At 40.8% G+C, this 23327-nt stretch overlaps 1 protein-coding gene across 1 annotated transcript in view; it reads right to left on the bottom strand.

Moving 5' to 3' along the window:
- The window catches only part of arid5b (AT-rich interaction domain 5B), a 143059-nt gene that overhangs the window by 26262 nt on the left and 93470 nt on the right, over positions 1–23327 (bottom strand). Inside the window, exons 5-8 of the mRNA XM_083787540.1 lie at positions 7864–8024; positions 7382–7631; positions 6203–6255; positions 4808–4905 (exon numbers count right to left, since the gene is read on the bottom strand). Coding sequence (XP_083643666.1) covers positions 4808–4905; positions 6203–6255; positions 7382–7631; positions 7864–8024 — 562 coding nt within the window. The remainder of the gene's footprint in view (positions 1–4807; positions 4906–6202; positions 6256–7381; positions 7632–7863; positions 8025–23327) is intronic.

Here is a 23327-nt window from a genome sequence, read left to right as displayed (position 1 = left end):
AGCAGCCTATACCGCTGAGGGCCATCAGGGATAAACACTTATTATTAAGCCCTCAGGAGGAATGAGAAGCTGACGCACGCAAGCACGCACGCACGCACGCACGCACGCACGCGCAGTCTGTCGGTAAGGGTGGATTTGTCGAGCTTAACCCAGTGCAGTGTGTGTGTGTGTGTGACAGTTTTGAAGATGCGAGCACATCCACTTGCACTCTATGTGCTGCTTTCAATGGCCTGTATCTCCAAATCGACGCAATGAATGTCGTTTCTGGTGAAAACTAGGTTTTTCAACGGCCGACAGCAGCCGACAGCAGACAGTGAGACTTGCAGTCGGGTTTTTTCTGCACCGAGCGAGAGAACAACAACCGGTGAAGACACCACACACAGCATTACGTCAACTTAACATCCGGTTACGGATATTTGGCTCCTCAAAATAAGGGTTGAAAGGGGAAAAACCTTGGCAATGCGCGATAAATAGATTAATTAATCCTGGCGGTCTTAATATGTCTCCCACCCTCTCGTTTTTCTAAAATCTTTTCAATACTAGTTAGTACAAAAGAATGTGTGTCAAGCATTCCCCCACTCCTGACGGTTGGTGGCTATGTTCAAGTCTTGCTTACTGTACGTAACTACAGTGGTGGAAAGTAACCAAGTACATTTACTCAGGTACAGTACTTAAAGGAGCACTTCACCCATTTTCAACCTATCTTCACATAATTGGTCCTCACCAATGCTCATTATAAAATGGCACCATTCTGTCTACTCACTCTGAAATAGAAGCCATTGTTCTCGCATGAATACAAAATGAAACCACTGACTGTACAGTATGCAACAGCAGCTTGCATTAGTGCAGGTGAATGCATGCAGCAGCAGCATCAAAGCATCAGTGTCTGCCGTCAGTCAATGCTGCGCTTGCGTTTAGGCACAGTCTCCATGATGTCATCTCCCTAGTGAAGGCTTTCTCAAAGTCCTTCTTCTCCACTGTCCACAGCAACAATTTCATAATTTATAGACCCGTCTGCACATGCAAAGCATTGACGCAAAAGGGATTCTTATATTTTGACAGTGTTTTTGAAACGTTGAAACCCACTAGCTACTGCAAAGTATAGTGAGTGCAGAGCGGCAGTGGCAGTTATCCATTTCTAGTACTGTTTACTATATTACTGTATGTTTCTCCCAGCGAGTTCCTGGACCTATTTTATTCATGACTACAACAACAAGGGGGGGGGGGGGGGGCACGGCTAGAAGGTCCTGGGTTCGATTCCCGCTCGGGACGCTGTGGGCGCTGGCGGCGTGTCCTCTCCTCCGCTTCATCAGTGCCCATACCCGAGGCGGGGATTGTGAAACGGTCTTTCTGTGTGGAGTTTGCATGTTCTCTCCATGTAAAAAACATGCAGTAATCCTAGTCTCTAAACTGCCTCTCCCTGGCCAGCCAGGATGCCTGATGGAGGGGAAAGGAACTGGTTGGAATAACGTGTTCCTTCCACGTGCTATGTCCAACCAGGGAAACTCCCCCCTGTCAGGTGTAAAGGAGCGACTTGGACACTCATGCATAACGGTCTGTTGCTCTCACCAGGTTGGCGGAGGGTGTGTAGAGCCCAGGATCACATTAGATAATTGACACAGAGAAAATGTGTTACAAAATCGTGGGATAAGAATTAAATTAAAATATAAATATATACAAGGTAATTTTTATATCGGACTATCGAAGCTGACGGACAAGACTATCTATAAGAAAAAACAGCAAGACATTGCTGGATCATTCAGAAAAGGTGCCCATGTCATCATTGCTGCCAAGATTTTTTAATTATACAGTTGAATGCAGGTTTGCAAACCTCATGGGCCATGAAATGTTCACATTACTGCTCAAATGACTACCGGTATGTCAGTCCGCAGTCCAAGTGAGAAGAACACTGGAAGGTTAGCTTACACCTTACATGTTACTTTATTAGATTGGGTATGCTGCAGGGAAGGAGACATTTTAAAAGTGAGGTAACCATTACAGAATCACCTGAAATACAGAGTTTTTAATAATGTCCTTTAGATTATACTATAGACGTATTGACACGTATTATGTCAAATTAAGTTGCGTGCTTTTTCTATCCTCAATGCTCTGTCACACAGGTGAAGATCATTATGCGTCAAGGTGCCTCACACAGGCAATAACATAATGGGTTCTTCTTGGAGGGAGCAGAGAAGTCGGCATATTAATATTTGAACATGGAATATTTATTATACCTAACATTTCCGTCTGTATCTAATACCAGTAACCACTTAAGCTCTAAATACTTTGTCGTACAAAAACAGTTTATAGAAAATAGATGTATGTGCTGGGAGCTTGTAGATATGTTATTTTCGAGAAAGTTATTTGTGACCTGGCCAAAATAGGGATGCCAGGTTGGAAATGGTTAACCACATGATGCCTATACTGGCCATGTTATACACACTGCATAATGAGCTTGTACAAGACAGAGAGACAGGGACGAGAGAGAGATGAGACAGAGATGAGAGAGATGGTGAGGTGCTACTGTGTGAGATACTAGGAGAGAGAGGAAAGTGCCACTGCCTCTTTCAAGGTTATTCATGTGTGTGTGTGTGTGTGTGTGTGTGTGTGTGTGTGTGTGTGTGTGTGTGTGTGTGTGTGTGTGTGTGTGTGTGTGTGTGTGTGTGTGTGTGTGTGTGTGTGTGTGTGTGTCAATCCCCCTTAATTTCAATTCTGAAGCCAGTGAAATAATTGAGATTCGGTAGGCACAGCAATGTTAAATAAGCCACGCTAACAAGCTAACCTACAGTACCTCAAATATTGATCTTTGTGACCCTTTATAATTACAAGAGCAATGCAGTTGTTCATGTAAGATACAGGTGTAGGACAGCAGCAAGGTCATTACTCAATTTAAATTAGCTGCTCTAGTTGAATTAAACATTTCAGTAAATGAGGCTACCAACAACATTTATCGCTTTAATAAGTGCTACACAATCACTGAGCGCTGTAAATCATCAGAAATAATAGCATTTCCTTGCTTTTGTATTTGTTACACATCATCTGATGTAAATTATCCAATCTATTTGATATGGTGCTGCTCTCATTTGAAAATGATACGTTGATTACTTATATTCCTTTACACTACATCTTAGAGTCCAGTACAGTTACTGTATTTAATATTATATTATCCATATTAGTGCTATTTCAGCTATTCTCGTAGCTGACAAGCTGACAACATTTTGTGATGTGTTGTATTGTGAACTTAAAATAGTATTTTTAACACGCTTTTGTTAAAAACAAATATATACTGTATATACTTTGGTTCTGTAAGTAGACTATATTTTGATGCCATTATGTTATAACTTTAACTTTTCCACTAAACGAAATGCTATACAAAAGATCTGGCACGTTAATTTAACTCTGTACAAAACCAGCTCATATACAGGAGTCACATTTTCACAGCTAAAGTAACACTCCAGCTTTTTACTGTGGTTATGTAAGCATCTGCTGCTAATCATAATGATTCAAAGTGGCTTTGTGTAAATGCTCTTTCATAACGGCGATGGTTACCAGTTCTGCTTTTATGAACTGTTTCAGAATGAAATCTCCAACAACAACCAGGGGCATTGCTTCCAAATAGAAAACATGCTGCAAGTTGTTGGACTGTGGGGTATTTAAGTAGCCAAGTCTATTTTAAGGGGTTTCAGAGGCTCTGTTTCCCCTAAGGGATTGACTAAACCTTAACAGAACATTATAAAAGGTCAAGTTTAACTTTTTAAGGCACTGGAATATACCCTTTAAGGGATTTTCAAGGGTTTGGTTAAGTAAGGAGAGGCAAGGGAAATGAAGAACTAGAAAAGCTCTTTCATAAAACCGAGGCACCACATTCATTTGTGGTCGAGGGGACCACAATGGAAATAAGTGCTGGAATTTATTGTGTTTTTTTCCTCAATTGTTTTTAACCGACATGAATGTATAGTACTGCATGATTCAGGTTTTTATGCAATCTACTGTAAATAAACAAAACAATACTTTTAGCATATATTTAACATAAAACTCTGGCATCCCAAAATAGGGGCGACAGCTTGAAAGTGGTTAATATCACAGTGTTGTGCTGGCAACAAGACGGTGAGGCCTCTGAAACAGCATTTAGACCATGTGGCGCAGTATAACTCTCAATTGAGAGGGATAAGCATTACAGTTGTTGCCATGCCATGTCACAGTGTACAATATTCATAGTCTTCAGAGCAGCGCAATACAGAATACTGCACATCTAATCAACACTATGCAACTAGGCACAATGAATTGCACCATTTGCCTGGAAAACTTGTATAATTAATTAGACATTTTACGATGTCTGGGCACACTCACGCACGTACGCATGCATGCACCTAAGTGCATGATATCCACAGTTCTCTGGTAAAACACTATTCCATTCATTGTTGCACATATTTTGTATTGATGGAGGATAACATAGATTGAGGACTTCAAGATATTAAAAACAGGCATGCATGCACTTGTACGCATGCACACACACGCAATTGCACACGCACACACAAATGTGTGATTTCTAAAAGGTCACATTGCACTGTTTGCCAAACAATGAGAGGAGAATATATGTTTTCTTTCTGCTTGAGGGTCTTTGGATGTAACCAGTGATCCATGACCCACAACAAACACAAATACACACACACAATGGCATGCACGCACGCACACACGCACACGCACACACACACACACACACACACACACACACACACACACACACACACACACACACACACACACACACACACACACACACACACACACACACACTATAGTATACCTTTCATAGTGTCTGCGGGTGCATGTGGCTGCGCTGGTGCTGCCTGGATTTCCTCCCAGCTCATCATAGACATTCTTCCACTGTCTCCTGGCGGTGATCTAGGGATCGATGGAAGAGCATACAGTATAACATAGGGCTTAACTCCAGGGTGTACACAAATAGATAAAAACACCTTCATTGATCGCATGGGGGGAAATTCTGTTGTCATGGCAGTTATGAAACGCACGACAGATGCAGAAAAAGTAAAGGAGTAATAATGGTCAAATAAGAGTAAATGGCTATTAATGCACATGCATTAGGAATAGCTTGCTTGGCCCTCTGTACTTGGGATTGCTGCTTGGGATTTGTATGGTATATTAGAGATATTAATAGGTATAAATATTGTCTATGGTGGGTCATATGTCCAAAACTGTTACTTTTTATGATTCAAATAAAAAAATGGCAAAAGTAGCAGATCGACAAGCTCAAAATGCATCGCTTTGAGTGGCGTTTGGAGCTTGCAGATCAGATACCCTTGATATCTCCTATGGAGATGAGAGGTTTCTGCCTGACAGCAACGATATAAAAGCAGTCAATGTAACCATAACAAAATGACAACGATGGAGAACGAGTGAAAAGACATAATGTGTTCATTTCCATTGACCAGCCAAAGCCGTTTCCTCGTTACTCTCCCAGAACGACGACAAACACCAGCACCGCATTAGCAACACAAATTTATGTACCGACCGGAGTCGGGCTCTATATGAATAACAGTGTCTGCATTAGGGTCGCACTTATTTCCAATTCAGCCCCGTCCAGCAGAGTGAAATTTACATTCAAATACATAAACATGAAGATAATGTTTTATGAAAAGCCTCATGAAGGATGTGTGCACTGCTGTCCCTCGACGTGCATCGCAGCCACGACGCAAACAAAAGTGTTGGTCTGAATTTGGAATAAATCAAAGTAATGCGATTCATCTGGGAGAAGGGGAGGGGGGGGGGTATGTGGTGTTCGCTCTGCAAATTGATCCCTCGTACCCCACGGGGAAGAGCAGTAATCAGTTTAAAGAGGAGAGAACACGCAGTATTTTCAATTTAAGTCATTCAGCAAGGTTGTTTGGAATGAGAACGTATCGGCCCCAAGTCCATTAAGGGTTTAAAATGCACGTACACACATGCAAATGTACTTACACAAATGTACGTATCTGAAAAGCGGGAACAAAGCTACTTGGGGCCACTGTAGATACCAGTGTTTGTATGTATCAATCTACACGCAAGCATACTGTACGTACACACAGAAGGACATGGGCACACACACACACACACCAAAAATTCTTCCCTCTATCACTTTTGCAGAACAAAAAGTACATACTGTACGCAGTGTACGGGCACAGACACACTGTGTGGAACTCACCAGTTCATATCCTCCCAGTTTCTGAGCAGCCTGAAACATGGTCCAGAGGTTTACTGTAGGATAGACAGGCATATATATCAGCAATTTATACTCAGAAAGTAGCAACACAAAGGTATACTGTAGCATATAGTCATATAGTGTCATAATATGTTTATACTTGCAAGTATCTGTAGCCTTTTACCTGATTGATAGACTATGCTCTACTACTGTATGTACAGTATAGGTATGCTGCACTATGCATAATTATGTTTGTTTGGGGGGACAAATGTACTGCATCTTCTTCTCTGAATATATGCTTGCAATAGTTAATCAACCCAATTGATTTACAGTAATTTATTTTGGACAAGTCATTACAAGCAAAAAATATACCAAAAAAGCACTTGATGATTTTATAATCGCTAAGAAAATAATGGATAGTTGCAGCCCTATCTGAATACAAAATAATGGATAGTTGCAGCCCTATCTGAATACAATGTTACGTCCAGGAGCAGTGCAGTGGTAGTAGAGATGCTGAAGGACACCATAGTGGGGTTACTGAACCTTGACTTGCTGAATAGATAGCACTCAGTACAGTGAAAAGAGATGGGACTAATCATCTAATGGCTACTTAGACACTGCGTGATGTTCATCGATTGAGTCATTGATTGATTCTAATTAAGTGTAATAAAACTGTACCGCTCAGTGTGTGATGGAGTATCCAGTGGTGGAAGAAGTAAAGTAATCCGATTATTTTACTTAAGTAAAAAATAGCAATGCCACAATATCAAAATACTCTGCTGGCCTGCAGTCACAATGTTACTTGAGTAAAAGTAAAAAAGTATTGGCATGAAACTATACTTAGGAGTAAGCCTTCCAAAGTAAAAGCTGATCTACAAACTCACAACGAGGTGATGCAATGTGAGCTTGTAGATCGTCTAATTTGGAATAGTCGAATAGTATAAAATGTCTTAAGTGGTAATCAAAATCAGGTAACGACTAACTAAAGCTGTCAAATAACTGTAGTACTGTACTTATAAATTATTAAAAATAAATGTCCAAAGTAGCAGATCGACAAGCTCAAAATGGGCTAGGGCATTCATTTGCAAAAAGACCCCAAAAAAATCACAAATTACGAAGAGAAGAGGTTACGTTATTCGAGTAAAATGTACTTAGTTATTTCCACCACTGGGAGTAACATACTCTGTTTGAAGCCCAGGTATGGGATCCTCTCGATAGGCGTCTTGCGCTCCTTCATATATTTATAGAGGGACACCAGGAAGGCCTGCTCCTCGGCCCTGCAATCCTCTGCACCTCCTTCAACCCCTCCCTCCCTTGTCTCCTCCGCTGAGGGGAGCGGCGTCCTCTTGCTGCTGATGTTGCTGCTGCCATTGCTGCTGCTGCTGTTGCTGCCTTTGGGCTTAGATATGGCTGTCCTGTCACCTGCTTTAACCTGAAGGACGGTGGCATGCAGGAGACAGATGCCAGGACAGGGAGGGAGTTCAGGGGAGGACAGAGAGAAAGAGGAGAGTAAGGGAGAAAGCAGAGAGTAAGAGAGGGAGACCAGAAAATGTTGAACATAAGCAGTTTTGTCTTTTTTCCAGACAGCTGACCTCACAGATTCCAGTTATTGGATGAATTAGAGTATGTGACACAACAAAGTCAATAGATTGGTAGATAATAACCTTGGCACTGCTCCTGCCCTCTGTGGTGCCAGCCTCCTTGGCAGCGGGGGAGCCCTGACACTGACCTTTCAGCTCTGACCCCGGCTGACCTTGACTCTGGGAGTCTCGTCGCAGAGACAGGGATGGCTTCTTTTTTCGAGGACGTCCCTTCAGGTTGGGAGCTAGAGGACAAAGGAAAGAGACGTGTGATTTATTATGACAAAGTGCTATACTGTAGGAATAACCCACTTTTTCAGAATAGCATTTGGGTCTTCAGGGGGCTATTGTTCTGATTTAAGGTCATTAGACCCCCCAAGAGCGATGCAATAAATGATGAAAAATTGCAGTGAGTCACTTGGTCTAATTTAATAATCGACAGATTATTGTTCCGCTATGTATGATTTAAATGACTTGTCTCTCATGGCTCTATGATTCGTACTGTGGGAGAGACATTACTTTATGTCCTATGTCTCTATGGTTCACAGGAGTGTCATTACTTGTCCTATGGCTCTACGGTTGCCAGCATGCAGAGGAAACTGCAGCCAGTCTACCACACCACAAGGCAGATTAGCATTATATTTTGCCAAAGACAATTTCAAGTCACTTGAGTCACTGTTCCATGGATTTGTTTGTTTAACTTGCTGTATTTATGATGACATATTTAAGGCCCTCCAAAAAACCTCAACACTGTATTTATTTCGGGCCTACTACTTACTTTCACTTTCCAATTTTTATGTACTCAGTTTGTTTTCAGTCCCTTTTCTTGAGGTATTATGTGTGTTTTTTGAGCGGTGCCTCCGCTCCAATACGCAGCTATGGGTGTCTGTCTGTCTCTGTGTCTGTCTGTATGTCTGTATGTCCGAGCACGGAAAGCTGCAACACCTAAAGTGTCCAGTAGAGTACAGCACAGAGTACACTACAGTACGAGCCCTGGGCCGTTCCTGGGGCTCTGGATGTTACGGGGACCCCCACACGGACCCCCGGGGACCCTCACATGGTAACTCTGTCATTTCTCGACTGTTTCGGACGCGCAGCAGCTCGCCGGAACCGGACCTCCCCCCTGGGCACGTTCCTGGGGTTCTGGATGTTCCAGGGACCCCCGCACAGTACACTACAATACATTAAAGTACAGAGCACAGTAGAGTACAGTAACTATAACAATAAATGTATAGTTGCACCGCTCAGTTCACACAGGTGTGATTTCTCCTTATGTGCAATAAAACAAACTAAAACTAAACGAAACAAAAACAACTGTATTATCTTGGCAAAACATTGGAAAATATTATTGACGTGCGTCTGTTTTTCAGGTACACAGACAACACAGTAAAATGTTCAGTGTTAATTTCACTCCCATTTAGTACACACTCGGGGGTTAAATGATTACTGAGGCCTCTGTCAGTGTAGTCGACAGAAGAACATGCACTCGTGAACACTCCATATGGCACATTGAGCTACCAGGACTCCCCTGATAACAAATAAAGCATCAGGGCTTGAAACAAAGCTTCATTATAGAGTCCTGCTTTCCTCCTGCAACAAACAATCCATCTGTCTCCTTCTGAGACCACACGTCAGTCAGTCAGTGTCCACCAGTTACTCTTTATCTGCATATAATATAATATAATATAATATAATATAATATAATATAATATAATATAATATAATATAATATAGTATCAGGTACTATGCTTTGTGTTTTCTGTGTTTTGTGTCGGTCAGAACCACTGTATTATTTATTATTTGAGCTCAGCTTATAGATACCGACAATAAGCCTCTCTGACCCCTCTCTCTCTCTCTCTTTCCCCATATGATTATTTATTCAACAGCAATAAATGTGCTGGTATATACTGTACATGGGTGAATCCAGTGGTTTACTGGCATCTTAATCGTTTCACACAGATGTGTAGATCTGTAGTGCAAAGTCAGCAGGACTTTACATCATTTTGGCCTATGATGACGTGCCTGAAATAGGGATGCCAGGTTGGAAGTGGTTGAGGATTAAGTGATTAGCTTTGTAGTGACTCATCCTAAAAACACCAGTGGCTCATCTGGGGTTACCTGATACGACTTTATAAGACTTGGGGGCGCTTCATTATTATTTCTCTCTAATGATTCACTGACAGTTTGATCTCTATTTTCCGACCATTAAGTATCCTTAACAATTGCATTCATGCATTTAAATGGTTATAATCTATCTGCCTGGACGACACAGGGGCGGTCCATCAGGGCGCTCTGGGACTCCTTCTAGCTGTCAGATGATCATGATCCCACAGTCCTTTACTTGGTCGCACTTTGCAAGCCCTGCCTCTTGGCACGAGCAGCAGGCAAGCGGGCCTGTTCAAAGCATTATTATTTCAGGGTGCTACAAATCGTTGCCAAGGACGGAGTTAATAAAAGGACAGAGATTTATTGATATCAAAACACATCGAAAAAGTTCCCCCCCATTTTAGCGGATGTGATCGAAAATCTTAAAACGTGAATAACTCTTGATCTAAATCATTTCGTCCAATTCTAAGCAAAGATTACAGTATGTTTTAGACGGCCCGTCGCGGTGCGGTCGCTAGTCGCGTTATAATTAAAAATAATTAATACCTCCCGCTGTTGTGGATCGCCTCGGGAGTGTTTTGGCTACATCAAGCTACTTCCGGGATAGTGCCTGGTGCGTTCTCTTTGCCTGCTTACTGTATATCATGCCCTTAAATAGTGCTTGTACTTGGAACTGTTTGGCCGCCGTGCCAATTCTTCTTATAAACATTTTAGTTAATTTAGTTGAAGTGGGTCCGTGGTGCACTTTGGTGCTGAACTCTTAACTCTCAAATAGTTTGAATTTGTGTGAGAGAAAACTGCAGTAGCCGACGCTTGTAAGACTCACAGTTGTGGGGATGTGTTCGTTTTAAAGCGATCGTACAGTGGGGGGTAAAAGGGGCCTGATTGTGCACCCTGTAATGTACCTTTACCGCCATAACTGCACTGTAAAATGTTTGTTTAACTCGATAAAAGAAAACATGATCGCTTACAGTCACATAAATTATGCCTGCATCAGTGACTCTTTATCACTGTGATTATTGTGTTTCTTTATCTGTTTGCTAAGTCCTGCATACTGGAGAAGATTTTAACCTCTGGCCTTTCACCTTTAACCTCCAAGGAGGTACAGACAGAAAACCTGATATCAATACCAATACGCGTTCGTTTTGCATGATTATGTCCATAAACTTGTGCCAACCTCTGGAATGAATACACAACAAATAGTTATAATTATCTATACGTTTTAATAATCAAAGCCCTATTAACTAATGTACATTTATGTTTGGTCCCTATGTCTACAACAATATAAATTGAGCCTATTACAATCATAATGAATCAAATATGGTTATACAATCAATGTTACCGACAGAAGTCACCGATTAAACCACCAGTAGACCTCTGGACTCCCTCTCTACCGTCTGAGGGAGTGAAGATTCCATGTGATCCAGAGATATTTAATATTTCCAAGTTTGTGAATATCGTCCAATCATAATAGAGAGTTCATTTCTTCAGGGGGTCATCCTCCCTCTTTGAAGTGTTGCGTTGGCCCTCTCTTCCAGACTCTGCCCCCCTGGGTGTGTGGGTGTATGTGTCGATGTGTTCAATTAAATGTGCCAATCATTATGAGATCATCTTTTTTATACAGTATGTGTGTATGCTTTATTAAATGAGCCAGTCAGTATGTACTCTTACTTAGATCAACTAGTGTGTGTGTGTGTGTGTGGTGTGTGAACCCTGCACCCTGTGTACCTCCCCTGCCACTTGTTTGCACAGTCCAGTCGAGGCCGACCTGCCCTGGCGACCTGAGAGAGAGTGTGCGCGTGCATGCACGAGCGTGCACACGTGTGGAAGACTGGGAGAAAGATACTACTTTATACTCTCTACTTCAATAAATATTGACTAATTCCATGATTTTAGCTTTAGTGAAGCCTGTTAATATTTAGTCGCACATTATATGATTACATATCCTTTTCCCCCTTATGATTACCTGTTTTATTCCTTTTAAGATTACATGTTTATTCCATACACATAATGTAAATACTTTGATAATAGCCAGAGTGGTAAATTATACCTTGGTACTACTAATTAGAGGTATTTATACCCTAAATATTTTAATAATCCTCCAATACGTAGATACAGTAGCCTACGTATGTACACCTTTAACACTTGTGTGATGGCATTACGTCGACCTACTGTACCACATAAGCGGACTCGAGATCAAAGTGACCCTTTTTCCTGCGATTTCACCTTCTCCCCCACGCAGCACGTATACCGCTGTCTTTTAAATATCGATTAGCTTTGCTTACACAACATTTCAATCCCACTCACACCTGGCTGTGTGTTAATGAACCTGAAGGGAATTAATTTGTTATAGCAGCACCGCAATAAGGATGAAACCAAATACAGAGAGATACTGTACTGAATACAGTAGTTAGTAAGTTAACAATATATAAATAAAACAATATAAAATAAGACTTATGGATGGGACAATAATCATTAGTTAATTTATCGCGATAAATGCTCACAATAATCATATTGCAAAAAAGCAGATCTACAATCTTAAATCGCACACTTGCAAGTGGTTATTTTAATAATTTTAAGCATATCTGGATTATCGCGATAATTATCATTAAACTCAATCATTTTGTGATAATCGTGAACTGTAATTTTCATATGGTCCCATCTCTACTTCAGTATGCAGTCCAGTGGTTATGTTGTTGTGTCAGATGGAGCTTGAAGTTGCATCTTGGACCCCACCCCCCCCATATGCTCCTTTCTTGTGTGTATGTGGTTCTGGTGTGTGGTTTGAAGCTATAGCAGAGAGCTAACTGCTGCCAGGGTTGGGTATGGTATGGGTAATTGGAAACTCCAGGGGGAAGACATGCAATAAAGCAAATGAAATGCATAAGGCTTTCACAAAGATGTCTGAATATGCAGACAGATGGAAATGCAACTGTACACAAAGTACAGTTATATGGAAGCTTGCAATGCAGACTCTAAACACAATCACGCACGCACGCACGCACACTTTTAAGGGAGTCCTTAAAAGTGCAGAATGTGAAAAATGCACTCCATCATGTATAGTATTTCACGGTTTAACGCGACCGCGTGGCTTGTGTTTTTAATAACGCTAACATTCAGTTAAGCTAAGAGTCAATCCATTCAGCCCTGTAGCATTCACTCTCTTGACTTGCCTCGGCTGTCATTCATTAAATACTTATTGGGCCTCATTCATCATGCCGTATTTGTTCTGCCTTCACTCAATACTGTACGGAGAAATTATTATCTGTTGATCTGAGCTCACATCCAGTCCCCTGCTGCATTAATGTTGTTTCACACTCTGTCAGATCACAATTTACATAAAGAACAGAGAATCAGATGAGGTTGACGTTCAATGTTAAAAACGCTGGAATGAAAAGTGCAATATCACAAAAATGCGATTTGTCTATTTAGTCTACGCTGTGACCATGACAGTTGTTAATGTTTACTTATTTTGTTAGCTGTAAAACTCCTCATTTGCCTGTTCTATTTTCCCACCGTTTTGTTTCTGTTGTGCACAGTGCAGTTCAATTACGACCTTTGTTTGTCATCTTGTTTGCTTTGTAAAATGTTTCTATAAACCCCTTGGTGTTATTTATTTATTTGTTTATCTCACCTGCATGCACTTGTTTGTGTTTATTTTTCTCCTTTCTATGTTTGTTTTTCCTTTTCATTTCACCTCTGGGTTGTATCTGTATGAGGTAATGTTAACAGCAGTGGCACAGTGTAATGGAGTGGTTAACATTCAGCTATAGTCTCTGATAGAGGTCAACCACACTTCCTCTATAGATCCACCTATCTCTCTCTCTCTCTCTCTCTCTCTCTGTGTGTGTGTGTGCGTGCACGTGTGTGTGTATGTGTGTTTGTGTGTGTGTGTGTGTGTTGTGCGATAGCTGCCACATGACAAATGACAGCATCAATGGATTCTGCTCACTAATAGACACACACAGGCTTGCAAGTGCACTTGTGCAGTGTGCACGCACGCACACTGGTGTAAACAGCACTCACATTTACAGTAGTGTGTAGCAGTATAGAAAAGCTTTATTTCCCTCCACTACTCTACTATAATACTTTCAATCAGATTGAAGCGTTATTACTGATGATACGCACAGAACTTGCACGCATGCACACACACACACACACACACACACACACACACACACACACACACACACACACACACACACACACACACACACACACACACACACACTCTCTCAGATCTGTTATACGGCCCTTCACTGTTTTTTGTTGAGTCATCAGAGTTATGTCACAGCCTTTGTTTTTTTTACAGCAGTGTGTGTGCGTGTGTGTGTGTGTGTGTGTGTGTGTGTGTGTGTGTGCGTGCATCCCTGCAGGTGGTGTCCCCTGGAGCCCTGCACTGTGGATGTGTTATTTATAGCTGCTACAGTACCTGCTTATTGTACTGCAGCAGCTCACACACACTATGGATCAAATACATACCACACATACACACTATCATGTTACCCAACTGCACTGGTGGAAGATGTACTCCAAGTAGTTACATAAATAGTACATACATTAACCCATGTAGACATGAGGATGATCCTACAAATGTCTTCTAAATCCTGACAGTTTTCTGAAAAACCCATGTTTCTATGTCGTTCTCAAACATTTTCATGTCAAGGACCCCAAAAATTGCCCGCCGACCCCCATCTCTAAATATGTTGTTCCAGGGACTCCCCAAGAAGCAAAGATTTGAGTTAAAAACGTTGGCTCTAAAAGAATATATTCAAACATTTGGGGCACATTTTTACGATTAAAAAAAATAGCAGATCTACAAGTGCCGCGCTATGAGCTTGTAGATCTGCTATTTTTCAACAGCTAAAGTACACCAAAAGGATAGCAATACCTCTGTTACAATTAGAAGGCCTTCATTCAAAAAGTATACACTATTGGTATTGGCTTAATAATTACATTTACAGCAAGTAAAAGTACTTAAATCCTTCAAAAAAAATTGCAGACCTGCCCAGCTCTCCCGCCTGTAAATATTGTCCTTATATCGTGTTCACAGGACAGCATTAGTGCAGCTATTTTCTTTTTGGATAACAAGTGCTTTGGTAGGTCAAAAAATAAATAGAGTCCTGCATACTCTGTCTGCACAATATGTACAACAACTCTATTCTGACAGCCTAGACTAGAGATAAACCTGTATATTATAACTTCGGCCAAATAACTTGTAGGCCAGTGGTTCCAAAACTTTTTAGCTTAAGACCCAGAAGAGAAATGTGATATCTCCCCGGGATCCAAACTAGTGAAAATAGCCGAGCTCACTCACAACACATTGCGATGCCGCGACATGTTGTGAGCTTGTAGAGCTTCTATTTTCGCTACTTCTTAAAAGTATTACAATTCTTTTGACAAAACGTTTGAATTTGTTTTGGTAATCTTTTGAAATAATAATAATAAAAAAAAAAAGTAGGAATTCACCCACAAAAATTGTTCTGCGACCAACAGAGCTGTGACCATGGATGACCCCCAGGGTCCCTGAGGGGTTTCCAGGGGGGGTCCCCAACAAAATACTTTAAAAAAACAATGAAGACATTTTTTAATACACAAATCTTGTATGAGGGTCCCTGGCACAAAGATATTTTCTGATGAGGGTCCGCGGCAAAATACATACAAATTAATTTGGGGGTCCTTGACGTGAACATGGTTTGAGAAGGACTGATGTATTTCAGTCCCTGCTCTCTAGCTTGCTTTAGCGTGGTGTGGGTAGAGCACAGAGCAGGAACCGTTTACCTCTTGTTATTTACTTTGCTAGGAAGTAGCAGCACTGCTGTTATTTCAGAGATAAGACCCATGAGTTACTGCAGGCAAACAGGGAGAACAGACACTTTAATTATTTATCGACTATACTACCCTCCCTCCCCCCACCACCCCCACACTCTGTATCTCTCTCTCTCTCTACCTCTCTCTCTCTCTCTACCTCTCTCTCTCACACTCTGTATCTCTCTCTCTCTCTCTCTCTCTCTACCTACCTCTCTCTCACACACTCTGTCTCTCTCTCTCTCTTTCTCTCTTGCAAAGCTAAGTTTTTCTCTCCATGTTTGTTTTTAATACTCTTATAGGTGACATTATCACTGCGGCTGTTTAAAGGACATGCACCCTCTAGTGGCACAATATGAACTTCTACTAATCAATAAGCGATGATGTCATACAGACAGTATATAGTTGGAGAGCTACACACAGTGGTGGACGAAGTACTCAACCGAGAACCAAAGTACAGATACTCCTAGACAAATATTACTCCACTACAAGGGAATATTACTCAGTCAAATTATTGTACTTAAATTAGTGGATTATCCGATTGAAACTAGAGAAAAGAATCCATGTGAGTGGGTGGATCTATGATCATGAGCCAGGCTAGGCTACTTAATAATAAAATAAAATATATCAATGAAAACCACACAATGAGTCTCAATTAGCATATGATATATCGGTCCAAGTACAGAGCCAACTCAGGTCCAGTTTACTAAATCTAAAGGGTTTAAATGGCGTAAACGGATGAGTCAGTTAATAGGAGCAGTCGTGTTTTTAATCCCATCAGGTAGAAACATGATCGTTACACTAGAAACTTGTTTGTCAATTTGTTGGCTGCTACCTGGAATCATACCAAGATAAACACATCTCTAATGTATGATATACACACAATACAGTAACAGTACTCCTGGAGTTACATTCTGGTCTCTATACTCTGAGTGTAAAAATGCACCCAGGTAAACTCACAACACAGTAAAGAAATTAGGATGTGGCAGTAGAGCGGCCATAACAGATACAGTAGGTAGATAGATTACTATCTCCTCTCTCTCTCTCTCTCTCTCTCTCTCTCTCTCTTGCCCTCCATTCTAGCCTCTAGCTTGACATTTGGACACTTGAATGTACTGTGCGATATTTTTTTATTTTGTTTAATATATTGGTGTCAGCGTGTCGGCACAGGAAATATAATGTATTGTAAATTGTGTCTGAATAATCTCGTAAGGGATGGGCTGTGAAAGGCACACAGGTTATTATTATAATGTTTTACACATTTCCTGAAAAACAACGATTTTGGACATACATGGTTTCCACCCGACAGCGACGATGTAACACACAGGATAGAATCCATGCAACAAGCAGTGACACTGCTAACACAGAATAAAAGTAATATGAATATTGTATATGACTTCAGATGTCTTCTCATCCCATGACTGGTTGTGAATACCGTTTGATGTTAAATGTAAGGATGTATTCCCTCTGAACAAAATGTAAGCATTCCACGCATTGCTAAATTCATCTCCATAAATTACCCAAGGTATCCATTGTGTGTGTGTGTGTGTGTGTGTGTGTGTGTGTGCGTACATTAGCATAAGAATTGCTGATGCAACAGCACAAGTCCCCCAAGCAAAAAGCTCGGCATGATCAGCTATAGCTAGGATCACACATCACACGCACGCGCACATACGCACACACAAAACACATGCACGCACGCACGCACGCACGCACGCACGCACGCACGCATGCATGCATGCACATACACACCCAGAGAGAGAGAGAGAGAGAGAGAATGGGGGTGCTAGTTTTGCTATCACCTGTGTAAATATGGAAGCGGAAAGATGTATTTAATATTTATAGAATGGGTGTACAGTCTTGTAAGTTTCATTGCCTTGGGGGATGACCAACCAAGGTTCAGCAGAGGCAGCAGATGTAGGATCTGTAACACGTTTTCAATTAAAATTCAAAAAATAATTATTATCATAAAAAGCTGTTTTACACCGTTAAATATGCAGCGCAAACCCCTTCCTGCTCCAATCTGCACAAATTATTAGAAAGATAATAAGATAATGATTACGTTTTAGTTGTGATATGGCTGTGTAATAGAGCAAATAACATGCTTCTGCTAGCAAAACAGAACTGAGATAGGAACTACATGTTCACAATAGACAGTTAAATTATATTTTCATCCAACATACCTACATCAGGATAGACATTACTCACGTTGTGAGTTGATTTGGAGAAGCTACATGCATCGTTCCACCTTTGCAACGTCATGTCACTGGCTTCCATTGACAATGAATGGTAGGTAGACTGCATCGTTTAATCTGCCCGTGTGAACGCAACATAACCCCAAATTAAAGAAACCCTTTCAGGAAATGGTCTAAAGAACCTGTCTTCCAATGGATCCAATGTAGTATTACAATTGTAGTATTGTATTATTTAGTCATATTATGCTTGTTAATACTTCATTGGTTAAACATTTCTAAAACACACGACACACAACACTATTTTCAACCTGGTGTCTCTATTTTGGGCATAGGCAAAAGCTATTATAAAGAGAGAGTATAAAATTGTTGTTAATAAAGGTTGTTAATATACAAAAAAAGAGAAGTTATAAAAAGAGATTTTATTTTTGGTGAAAAGCAGTATTTCAGATTCAGAGGACAATCCACAGGCTTGTACTGTATGATTCTCATCTTGTTATTTAGTCTAAAAATCCAAGTCAATGTGTTCTATAAGTTTGTCCACACAGGCTCCCCTGGTGCTTCTCTTCCCATCAATATTTCATCCAGTCAGCTCCAGTTCTGACGCTCAAAGCTTCATTGGCCTCATTCAATGGCCCTGCCTGTTAGCCTGGTTAATAAACCAGACCGAATCAGCCGTTGGCAAAAATAAATTGCCTACCAGCGGATTTCGGTCTGGAGAGGCTCAATTTTACGCCCATTTCCTACACCAGAGAATGTGGGCGCCCAATAGGGACACGGTATGCAATATGGGCGGGCTTTGGTACAGTGACATTCAATGCTTGAGACCTTTGACTGACAGTAGCTCTGACCAATTGCGTCAAAGAGAAAATGTTTCCCTGGAAATGAAATCCAAGCTGAGCCTCCCCAGACTAATATCCCGCGGATCCGTGTGATATTAGTCTGGTTTATTAACCAGGCTACCTGCCTGTCACTTCATGGTTCCCTCGATGGTTATTGCATAACATCCAAACCAAAACAAAAGATGGTTCAACTGGGTGCTAATGGCAGAATGCACTCCTTCACAGGCACAATACGCTTCAGATTATTATAATATATTTTTTGCCTTTATTGACAGGGTACAGTATTTTTGGACAGGGAAGAGAGATGGGGGGGGAGACATGCAGCAAAGGCCGACGGGCTCGGGACTCGAACCCGCGACACACTGTCAGGCTGGATTACCAGCCTAGGTGCCTGGACCGCTCAGCCGCGGCCCAGGCCTACGCTTGACATTATTAAAGCACTTTGTTTTACATGAAGGCTTATGCTGCTGTGCAGACAACAAATAACACGGCTGCAACTATCACTTATTGTCTTAGTGAGAATACTTTTCAAGTATGTTAAAATATATATAAAAATAAATGTATTGATTACTTAAACCCTATTTCTTATTTCATAATCTGCAAAAACAAATGAGAAAATAGCAAATGTACAAACTCATAAAGCTTTGCTTTGTGATGCTTTGTGAACTTGTTGATCTGCTATGTTCACAATTGTAGGGATCGATTAATAATCAATTATTTTATTTTAAAATCAATTATTTTTCATAATCAATTCAATTGATTATAGTGTGATGAACCGCACCCCTAAACAACACACAGCTTGTTGCAGGGCCCATACAAAAAACAGCTCATTTACTCTTACAAAGAACTAAAGTAGGTCATTGAAGGAGAATCACCCTCCCTGCTCCTCTCCATTATTCCTGAATAAATTGATTTCAAAAGCAGCGTTGAATAGAATACTGTAGATTGGCAAGATAAAAAAAGATAATAACTAGTCTGCTCAACAATGCGAGTGGGCTTCAATGTCTAAGATGAAGATGACTTTATTTGTCATTACATTCACACTCTTAAAACCATTAACTTTGTGTGCGCAGTATCTCAGTTATTCTGCCGTCAGATCTACATCTACGCATTGCGTAGATCTGCTATATGAAAGTGATTGAGTGTGTCCGTGGGTTTGTATAAATATTAACCGATGAAAAGTATTAACAAGCGAGCCTGTGACTAAATAACACTACATTGGATCTAGCCTGGCATGGCCATACTAATAGGATCAGATTTCTAGGCTACATTGGAACAGAGTTCCTGAAAAGTAACAGTCTTGGACACACAAGTAGGTCGATTTTGAAAGTGTTAAAACCCATGTGGTAATACATAAATTGGCCTCGCTCTGCGCCCAATCGTATTATGAAAGCCTTATCGGCCCGTGTTGAACGCACACACATATGGCATACGGCGTTCCTGAATATTTTAGCATTGTGGGAGTGTCCATATGTTAATTATTTTCGCTTTGCGCAATTTGCTATTAAGCCCCTTGACCTAAAAACACTCAGCGCATAACGATAAGACGTGGGTCTGACCACCTCTTAAATGCAAAAAGCAATGTTTGATTTTACACTTGAGCGGCTCTGAACTCTGCTGGAGTGTTGTCATGTCTGTTTATTATAAGCGGCTTCTTTTTCTGTAAAGTTGCTTGTAAATATTGGTAGTTGTACTAGTTGTGGTTGCTTTTCTTGTTTCTAAAGTGGTTATTTGGATCCTCACACAGCACATTCCCATGTCAAGGACCCCCAGATGAATGCATTTGCCCAACTAAGGACGGCTAATCCAAAAATAAAACTTCATTTTTCCAAGATTACTTTTGAAAATAGCAGATCTACCAGCTCACAATGCATCACATTCATTCATTAAAACTATGAACTCTGACTGCAGGGGGATATATAATGATCATTATAACAATGTGCAAGAAAATATTTAAAAAGATGGAAGAACTTTATATTTGTGGACAATCAAAATATGTTTTTTATTTTAATGTGGTGTCATTAAAATTAATCTGGATATGGCAGACTCACTATCTAGAAAATAAAAACATGGCACTTCATTTAAAATAGGTTACAGACCCCTGTTATATGCGCTTCTTTTGGGATTATTTTATAGACCTATTTACTTGTTTCTATGAGACATGGCAACAGCGCTCTTAGAAACGGCCATAATTCTTTCATTTCTCAACCTTTAAAAAAAATAAAAACATCTCCATAATCCTTGGGAAGTTTGCTTTCATATGCTGTATCACACCCGATTCAATAAAATGCTACGAGCGAAGACAATATACCGCGGGCCACAGCATTACGCAGCACGCATTCAACTCATTACTCATTTCAAATATAATATAATTATAATTTAAATTAAAATATAATTTTACTGGTGTTTTTCAATAGAAACAAATTATTTTGAGGCATAAAGGTGACCGCATGCAGTGCAATAGGAATAATTAACCCAAATGTGACAAAGTCATGTCATGTCTTCTATGGTGCCAGCCTGAAGAAATGTAATACCACGATCCCCAAAGTGCGCATTCCGTATGTGACATCAGCTGACTGGTAAAGAGAATAGTACGGACATGTTGATTGGGTACGTCTCAAACACTCCCATGACTAATTCAAGGCCGTTTTGCTCAATCCACGGGGTGTCGAAAGCGCTTCTTACCATGCCACAAAATTGCTATATGACATTCCACACGCCCCCAGCTCATAAAACTGTAATATTATATGGAATTGCATTGGAACTGGATAATCGACCCCATGGTTTCTACTGCACAGTGAGGATATTGTCTCTGTCAAGTGGAAACCTCATGTATCCAAAACTGTTACTTCTCAGGATTCAAATTAAAAAATAGCAAAAGTAGCAGATCCAAAAGCTCAAAACGTGCCCCTTCGCGCCACGCTTCGAGCTTGTGGATCTTTGTTGCTTTTGTGTGACGCTGTAGTATGAATACGTAGGGCATTCATTTACAAAATAACACAAAGAGTTTAGAATATGGAGATAAGAGGTTTCTGCCTGACAGCAACAATATACAGTTTGTCTTGTTGATGGACACCAGCAGTCGCTGGGATTAGCTGTTTTTAGCACCGCCAGCAGCGGTGCTCTAACCATGCCAATGTAGGTCGCACTGGTGGGAAAAGTCCTCAGCTTTTTTACTTAAATAAAAGCAGCAATATCACTATGTTACAAGTAAAATGCCTGTATTAAAGTCAAAGTATAAAAGTATTGGCATCAAGTACTCAATACTTTCAAAAAACTTAAAAAAAAATGTTTTTCTTTGAAAATAGCATAAATATAAGCAAGATGTGAGCTTATTGATTGCCTATTTTTGAATAGTATATTTATACCACGATTTTTCAACCAATTCTTTTCACCCAGTGTCAATTATCTACACTTCCTCAGCCAATCTGGGGGGGGGCAGCGGACTGACCTCATGCTTCCTTCTATGCATGAGTAGTCCAAGCTGCTTCTTTTCACCTGACAGGGGAGAGTTTCCCCGGCCGGACGTAGCGTGTGGAAGGAACATTCCGACCAGTTCCTTTCCCCTCTATCAGGTGCCCCGTCTGGCCAGGTGGAGGTAGTTTAGAGACCAGGATTTAGGATAGCGGACACGGGGAGAACAGGCAGACTCCACACAGAAAGGCCCTTTCGCCAACCCCGCCTCAGGTATGGGCACTGATGACGCGGGGGAGAGAGCACGCCCCCAGCGCCCCCAACGGGAATCGAACCCAGGACATTCTAGCTGTGAGGCGACAGCACTACCAACTGTGCCCCCGAATAGTCAAACTATAAAATGGGGCTTAAAGTAATGTGAAAGTACATCAAAATTGTATTTAAGTGCATTACTTGAGTACATGTACAAAGTGACTTTCCACTGGCCTGTCCATCCGTCCAACACAGATATCTCTAAAACGATATTTAAACCTTCCTGTGCACCTTCATGCTACAAGGAGAATGATCTTTGGTGACCCCTTGGTCTTATCTGCTGTACTAGAACAATTCGGCCAAGAGTACTTTCACACAAGATATCTCCAAATGTCACGGGCACTTTGCCAAAATTGCCACGACACTTGGCATGGCATGACCGTATAGTCTTGTTTTGCCCTTGTATTTTGAATTCCTTTTATTTATTCTGTATCCTTTGGGCCTCTGCCAAGCAACAACCATAAAGCAAAGCATTTCTTTTCATTACACACTTTGTCCTTTGCGGTTCTTTCATGAGTCTTATTTGTAAATCATCACTCCAATGGTGGACAAAGTAATCAACCCCAGTACCTGAGTCAAAGTATATACGCCTGGTCAAATATTACTCCACTACTCACTGCACAATTACTGAAAGTGAAAGTTGCTCTGTCAAAGCACTTGCTTTTAGCTCACAATGCGTCATTATGCGACACATTGTGAACTTAGATCGGCTATTTTCATTATATTTGAAATAGGGCCTTAAGTGGTTAATTTTCCTAGAAATGTAGCGGAATCAAAAGTACAATATGTGTCTTGAGCTTGAGGTGAAGTGAAAGTCAGTACGGATCCTCAGTACATACAGCACTTAGTTACTGTCCAGTGTCCACCACTGCAT

The sequence above is a fragment of the Protomyctophum parallelum genome, assembly GCF_964188405.1.
Source record: "Protomyctophum parallelum genome assembly, chromosome: 17".
Lineage (NCBI taxonomy): Eukaryota > Metazoa > Chordata > Actinopteri > Myctophiformes > Myctophidae > Protomyctophum > Protomyctophum parallelum.
This window is presented reverse-complemented; position numbering and strand designations above follow the sequence as displayed.